Source organism: Elephantulus edwardii, unplaced genomic scaffold (assembly GCF_000299155.1).
Source record: "Elephantulus edwardii isolate Elephantulus edwardi_28Jun2011 unplaced genomic scaffold, EleEdw1.0 scaffold00116, whole genome shotgun sequence".
Lineage (NCBI taxonomy): Eukaryota > Metazoa > Chordata > Mammalia > Macroscelidea > Macroscelididae > Elephantulus > Elephantulus edwardii.
This window is the reverse complement of record NW_006399866.1, coordinates 192,357-199,495: the sequence shown is the minus strand read 5'-3', so window position 1 is coordinate 199,495 and position 7,139 is coordinate 192,357. Positions and strand designations below refer to the sequence as shown.

Sequence of the window (7,139 nt, the reverse complement as noted above, 5' to 3'; positions counted from 1 at the left end):
CCCCAGGGGAGAAAGGGGAGCTGACCGGTGTGGAGCAGCATTCAAGCTTCTACGTCTGGCAGGTCCCCTTGGCTGGATGGCTCTGGACACGTGTGCTCATGCAGCACATGCAACTCCGGTAGCAGTGTCTGCAGGGGCCAGGCGTCAGTCCCCACCTGTGCAGGGCTGTCTGCCAGGTGCTGTGTGCTGCGGTCAGGCCTGGGGAGAGCTGCTTCTCTGCACCAGCAGGGGCCAAGGACCAGGCAAGTCTACAGGGCCCAGGTGAGCAGACCAGGCTTCCTCCTTCCTCACCTGCCTTTGAAGCACAAGAGAGCTCAGGGCTCTTCCGATCATTGGATCACAAGCCATCAGTGGGTTGTGAAATTAAAGGTGATAAGTACACCAGAATTTTGTTATGGATAACAAATAGAATAGACAACATGAGAAAAGTAACATGTACTGAGGGAAAAGTATTCTCCTGAAACTCTGGTTTCAGGGATTTGTGTTGTGCAAATAGGATTTTAGCGTCTATTCCTCACCACAGGTTCACAGTGACAAAGTCCCAGGGCCCATCAATGGGCCACCTGGCGTCCTGCTATCTCCTCACGTTTTTAAAATTTTGTGACCTGAACTCCTTTGGGAGTAAGCGTAACAGGCTTACTGTGCATTTTATGGCATTTCTCAGTAACCTAGACTTTTCTAGAACTCTTAAACATGAAGAACAGGAGAAAAATCTGGAATGTCTTGCCCCTTTCCTGATAAATGTCCTCTGAATGATACTGTCACCTTGTAACACAGCTGGGTGTGGTGAAGGCCATGTCTCGGGGCAGGCATCACCAGGCCCAGCTGCTCAGGCCTGCCCAGGAGGCTGAGGGAGCGGGGTGCTGGCTGCTTAGTGGGGTCTGCTGCTGGACTCCAGGTGAGACCGTTTGCTGGAAGTCAGCACACCAGGATGGTCTCCAGGCTCAGAAAATGTCCTCTTGTAGCTCCGCCCATTGGCCCCCCCTCGGTGCCACTTGCAGATGTCACCGTTGAGAATGTCCTGGATGTGCTGCACAATCAGGTTGATGGCAACTGTGGCAAGGACAGCAGGAGGGTCAGCCAAAGCCGCTGGGGCTGCCCGGGCCATTACACACCCAACAGCTCCTTCCCGAGGCAGCTCTGTTCCCAGGGCCTGCTCCTGGTGTCCACCTCAGCACTCCGAAACACACATGCAAAAGCTACTGGTGCATCTCCTGCTGAGGTTTTATGTTAAATTAACAGGGCCCAGGTTCAAGTACTGTCTGCTAGCAAACCCTGGTCCTAGCATTCTGGATATGTTTTTTACAGTAAATCTTTTGAACCTACATCTGCACCACAAATACCCAACAACAGGCCTCATGCATTTGGGAGCCACTCCCGCTCAGCCAGTCCTTCAGGTCTGCTCCTTACCCATATTGTCAACCCCTCGGGGGATGATCACGTCCGCATACTTCTTTGTCTACAAGGCAAAGAGGAAATTCTGGTCATTCTATTTACTCCAAGGTAATTTCAGTTCCTCTAGTAGGAGTAAGCCCCAAGTAGCTAGTGATCCTGTGGAGCAGAGAGATGGGGGTAGGGGTTAAGGGTTAATCACCACCAGGTATTAAGATAGTGAGCAGAGCTGAGGCCAAAAGAAACTACATTTCTATGGCTTTTACCCTTGAGTCTGTCTGCACGCCCTCTGCTCTTGTTCTTTTCCACCAACACCAGGTTAAAGGGCAGGTCTCTGGGCTAACAGCTTGGTCTGCTGGGCCAAATGTCATGGGGCCTTTTCCCACAATTATGTTGTCCCCCTGAGATTCAGAACCTTCCCTGGAGGAAGTTAAGGGAGGGAGGCATGCTCCATTTCGAGTTAAGAACAGCCTGAGCCCCTGCTCTCACCATTCCTAGTTTATGTGTCTAATGTTGACATGGACCTAGTCCTGGTCGGCTACCCTGTGAGCTAAGAGCAGGAAATGCAGGTCATTGAGGAGGAACCCAGCCACACATGGGAGGTGGATCCCAGGAGAAGTGGGGAAGCAGAGGATGTCACAGCTGGGGCCACAGCCTGGGCTGCAGGGCACACCTGTAAGCATTCCCTGTTGTTGGCATGTGGGTGTGAGACATGTCACTAGAGATGAGTTGCAGAGATAGGTGCCAAGTCTGAGGACAGTTGTGACCATGAAGTAGAAGCTTATGCCGCTTTGTTTAGCAGCAGACAGGATAGGCAGCACCCCAGGAAGGAGCTGATTAGGGTCTTAATTACTGGCAAGGAGGGAAGAATGGTCAAAGTCAAGAAATAACTTAAGACTAGGTTAGTTGGACCGACAGGGGTGAAGGATGTGGGCTTTTTTTTTAAGTATTTGCCAGAGAAATTTAATGGCACAATAGACTAAATATTCAATGACACACAGTGTACATGTTCTTAACAAAGTTCCACACTGAATGAGGCAGGTCCTTTTTCCCAGGCGGAGGCAAAGAAAGATGAGGTTCATGTCCCATAGGCTCACACAGCTGACCAGGTAGCACATGTGAAAAGCTTGGAGAGGTTCAGGGCCTCCCATTGTAGAACTCAAAAGGGGCACTGCTGCAAAAGGTGGGGCCCATTTTCAGTTGTATTAAGATCAATCTCTTCCATTTCAACCTGATCTGTCACTGTCAGGGAAGAGCTGATTGTGCTGCTCTCTTCCATAGGACCAGCACCAGGGTTCAGTCCAAACTGGACTGAGTCATTGCTGTCCAAAATGCCCACTCAACTGAGGGGGTGATGTATACGGACAGGTTGGAAGCTGAGGTGCCCTTTCCAGGGAATAATTCATGAGAGGCTGTTGATGGTCCGTTTGTAGTTTTATTTATTTTATCCTCTTCAATCATCAGGGAAATTGCTTCTTGAGATGAAGTTCATCATGCGACATGCACCAGGTAGTGAATCCGATCAGATTGGAGCGTCAGGGTCGCTCATTGTCACACCCACTCGGTTCAGAAGGTGACCCATATGGACATGGTGGAGGGAGAGTCCCCCTGAGGGCGACATCCATCAAAGGCAGCAGTGACTTAAGTCCCCTTAAGTCATCTATTTGCCACGTGGCTTTTTGAACAAGATCCTAACAGTTAATTTATTTGTCAAGTTTCCTTTTTCAGAAATGTTAGAGACTATGAATGCTTTAATAACATATGGATTCTTGAGTAAAACTATTTTTAAATAACTGATTTTGAGAATTCCTTTTTTCCCTCGTTCTGCCTCCTTTGTGTTAAATAGTTTCATCATTAAAAAGCAAAAATTGTCCCTATTAAAACACCCCAATTTGAATGAAGCCACAGGTCCCATCAAGTTAGAACCACAGTCCACAGAAAAACAATTGTTAAATGCCTGTTATCCACTCAACAGCAATCAGTGAATTTTGTGCCAAGCAGGCGGCCCAGGTGCCACTGTGGTAAATGATCAGTGGTTCAAAACCCCAGCACCTCCACAGCAGAAAGACATGCCATTTACTTCAGCAGAGGTTACACCACAAACCCTGGGGCAACCAAGTAGATGCTCTAGTTGAATAAAAATCACAAAAGTCTTTTGAAGACTTTTCCTAAATGATAACAGAGATTTCTCAGCCTCATTTGATGGCAGTTTCTGATTTTTTGGTTCATTTTCCCTTTCCCAAGTTGCTAATTGTAGATTCGTTAGTGTTGAAACAGTGTTTTTTCCTGTATTAATTCTTTGTATATGCCTTCCTTTCGGACATATTGCACAAATGCCCTTTAAAAACAAAAATTATAACCTCAGAAACTGTGGGATAGGTCTGTCCTAAAGAGTTGCCGAGTCAGAACTGATTCAACAGCTCAAAACATCTTCCAGATGTAGTTTTTGGAAATGAACAGACTAAAGTAGAATTTTGTAGAATTTACTATCACTGGCAGGGAAGGGCCTGCTAGGGATAATGACAGTCTATGTCAGATGATGAGAAATACTCTGGAGAGAAAAGAGAAGCAAGGAGAAGAGGGAGGACAGGGGACTTTCAGGGTTAAACCAAAATAAAAACGGGGACATTTGGGCTGACTCAAAGTAGACAGTATAGATTTGGGACAAGGAAGAGTTGTTTAGCTAAGAACTAGTCTCCGAGTACTTGGGTGTCATATAAGCTAAATTCTTCTCCACTTTTCAGTCACACAACTAGGCAACATGTATCTTTTAGAAAAGGGGCAGGGGGTGTACCGGCAGGCAGAACTCCTCAAAGGCGGGCTTGACGAAAGTGGTGTACTGGGTTAGAATCTGCTCCAGGTCCCTCCCGCGGTGCACGTCTCGGAGAACTGAGGAGACAGGAGCAAGGCATTGGTCAGGCCTCAGTGCTGGTGGTCAGCAGCAGCCAGGGGCCAAAAATGTCCCTGTCCATCTTACCTCTTCGTGACAGTCTGACATCAGAGTCGGTGTCCACAAAGAGGCGCAAGTGGAACATGTCCCGGATCTCCTGGCTGTAGAAGACCAAGATGCCCTCAAAGAGGACCACGTCTGCAGGGTAGACCACCGTAGTCTCCAGCAGCCTGTGGGGCAAGGACAAGGTCACGGGCACTGCTGGGGACAGGCTGCAGAGTTTGCCTCAGCCCTGGTGCAGCAGCTCCCTCCTTGGAAAGCTGGGAGGGCATTCTGTGAGGCAGCCTCCAGGGAGCACCCTACCAAGCCCACAGCAGGGCCCCTGCCCTTGGCCCTCCCAGAAACCACGACTTACCTGGAATGGGTCACAAAATCATAGGTGGGCACCTCAACAGTTTTGCCCTCCACGATGTTCTTCAGAGTCCTGTGCATCAAGTCATTATCAAAAGCATCTGCAGGGATGTGGGACAAAAGCAAGGCAGTCCCGCTGCCAATGGGCTAGAGTGCAGGACACACGTCCTTCCATGGGGCGACAGCTACAGGAGGGGACAGAGCCAGGCAGCTACAGGACATTTGGACTAGGGGCTGTCCCCAAATTACAGACGACTTTAGTCCTGCCAAGCATGGGATGGCCTGTTCCTGCTGCCCACAAGTAGTGGTGACCAACCAAGCCAAGGGAGGCCCTTCTGGGCAGCTTCCCATTTCATATGTGAGGATTTTACTGATCAGTCAAAGCTGAGAGGTAACGAGGTTAGGCCTCAGTCTTCTGGGAAATAAACATAGTATGGCCAGCGCTTCCTGAACAGGGCCAAGGGAACCCTCCCAAGTAATCCAGTCAAAGCTGGCACAGCCTGGCTCGTTCCTGTCAGCCCAGCACATCTGGTCCTTGACCAGACCAGGAAATAGGGCTTCAGTCCACCAGCTCTGGTTCATCCACTGCTGTCTACAACTGGTCTCTCAGAACTCTTCCCCAGGAGAGGTGGGGAGACTAGAGGCCACCAAAGACAGCACTGTATGTAAAGAGGCCCCAAACAATGGTGGAGTAAGGGAAAAGGGGATTTCTACAAGACTAGCGTGAAGGAACAATGACTAAGGATAATAGAGAATTGATGCTTTTGAGCTGTGGTGCTGGAGAAGAGTTTTGAATATACCATGCATTGCTAGAACAGGTTCGTCCTAGAGAGGGTGAAACCAGGCTGCACCTTGGAGGCAAGGATTCTGAAGCTTCATCTGACATACTTTGGGCATGTTGCAAGGAGGTATGGGTGCTTGGAGAGGGACGTCATGCTTAGAAGGACGAAGAAAGGGAGACCATCGATGAGATGCATTGATTCAGTGACTGGGGTAATGAGGGTAGGTGTGTCAGACATTAAGGTTGGCACAAGATAGAGCAGAGTTCAGAGCTGTTGTACAAAGGGTCACTATGAGTCACAAGCGACTCGATGGCACATAACAACAGATTGAAGAGCCCTAGTGCCAGTGCTTGAGCAACTGGCAGCTAACCAAAAGGTCAGTGGTTTAAAGCCACCAGACACTCAGGACAAAGATGTGGCAAGAGTATTGTGTCTTCCGGGGTCTTCAGGGGTTCTGTGAATCAGAAGCAATTCAACCCCCACAGGGGTGGGTTTTCAGTCATTGTGGTGTGAGGTCCAGAAGCCTCTGCCATGCAGACATCCTGACTGGCCAGTCAGGGCCCCCTGGGACCTGGCGTGTCTTGCAGGATCCTCCTGACTTAACTGCAATCTTACTTAACTGTGAATGCTCTGGGGGAAGTTTCACCAAATATCTCTGGCCTCAGCATCTTCTTTAATCCTAGACCAGAGCAACAGGCATCTGGGGCTGCACTCGGGGGTCAACACCCCCCAACTCCAAGCCATGCGAGGGTCTCCCCATCTACCTGGGTGGTCGAAATTGTACTGTCCCTTCAAGGCCTTCGCCTTCTGTTCAGCCGTCAGGACCTTATAGAACCTGTCCTGGCTTAAGATGACCAGCTTCCGCTGCCGGTGGTCGACTTCGTTCTGCCCCAGCAACTCCATGATCTTCTCACACACAGTTGACTGAAGAGGAAAGAAAGAGGATTCGAACTTGGGGCCCTCAGTTTTGCCCAGGCTCAGGGCCCGTCTGCACAGAGCGACTTCTGGCGACACTGGCCGCCCTCGGGGTTGGCCTAGTGGTGTGGGGGTCAGGCAGCTGGCAGCACACACAGCCTGGAGTCCAAGGGATGAGGCTGCTTGCGAGAAGCCCCGAGGGCAAGCGACCCGCTTGTGCCAGTGCGCCAGGGCGGCCCCGTCCGCCGACACCCGCAGTGCCCCCGGGTTCACCCAAGCAGGCGAGAGGGCACTTCGGCGATCAGGGGCTGAGCTGCCCGGGCTCGATCACAGCGGCCGGGGGTCAGGCCCCTTACCTTCCCGCTCGCGGTGCCGCCGCTCACCCCGATCAGGAAGGGCCGGTGGTGAGGGCGGTCCGCCTCCGACTCGGAGGCCGCGCAGTCGCCTCCTCCAGCTGAGGCCATTTCCGAACCCGCAACCCCGCATCGGGATCCTGGCTTACCGCCCCGCGCCCAAACCTGTCCGCCAGGCCGCCCCCGGGCAAAGGTCGCCACGCCTCTCGCCACCACCGCTTCCGGGGGACTTCTGATGCTGCGGGCACGCGCGGGGCACGACGGGAATGTAGTCCAGCCCCGCCCCCCGCCCCCCCCCCGCGCATACGTGAGCGCGCCTGCTCGCCAAGTCCTCTAGGTTCGCGCGTCCTGGGCTCCTGCAGCTAGTGTTAGCCGACATCTCCAAACACCCGGTCG

At 51.6% G+C, this 7,139-nt stretch overlaps 1 protein-coding gene across 3 annotated transcripts; it reads right to left on the bottom strand.

The window, feature by feature from the left end:
* Positions 1-803: 803 nt before the first annotated feature.
* UCK1 (uridine-cytidine kinase 1) lies at positions 804-6,874 on the bottom strand. Of its 3 annotated transcripts, none has more exons than XM_006892434.1 (7): positions 6,747-6,874; positions 6,240-6,399; positions 4,698-4,794; positions 4,370-4,512; positions 4,187-4,281; positions 1,411-1,459; positions 804-1,053 (listed from the first exon to the last, which is right to left on the bottom strand). In XM_006892434.1, exons 1-7 carry the CDS (start codon positions 6,852-6,854, stop codon positions 872-874), a joined length of 834 nt encoding a protein of 277 aa, XP_006892496.1. In that variant the 5' UTR covers positions 6,855-6,874; the 3' UTR covers positions 804-871. The 3 variants fall into 3 exon arrangements, with proteins under 3 accessions (XP_006892496.1, XP_006892497.1, XP_006892498.1); XM_006892435.1 differs by having other exon boundaries at positions 6,240-6,435; positions 6,774-6,854; XM_006892436.1 differs by having other exon boundaries at positions 6,774-6,854.
* Between the last annotated feature and the right edge of the window lie 265 nt (positions 6,875-7,139).

Coding starts and splice junctions, on each gene's coding strand:
- UCK1 (XM_006892435.1), bottom strand. CDS start 6,854: ATGGCCTCAGCTGGAGGAGGCGACTGCGCGGCCTCCGAGTCGGAGGCG. Junction 4,513..4,697: donor GATTTTGTGACCCATTCCAG/GTAAGTCGTGGT, acceptor CTTGCCCCACAG/GCTGCTGGAGACTACGGTGG. Junction 1,054..1,410: donor CCGAGGGGTTGACAATATGG/GTAAGGAGCAGA, acceptor TCCTTGCCACAG/TTGCCATCAACCTGATTGTG.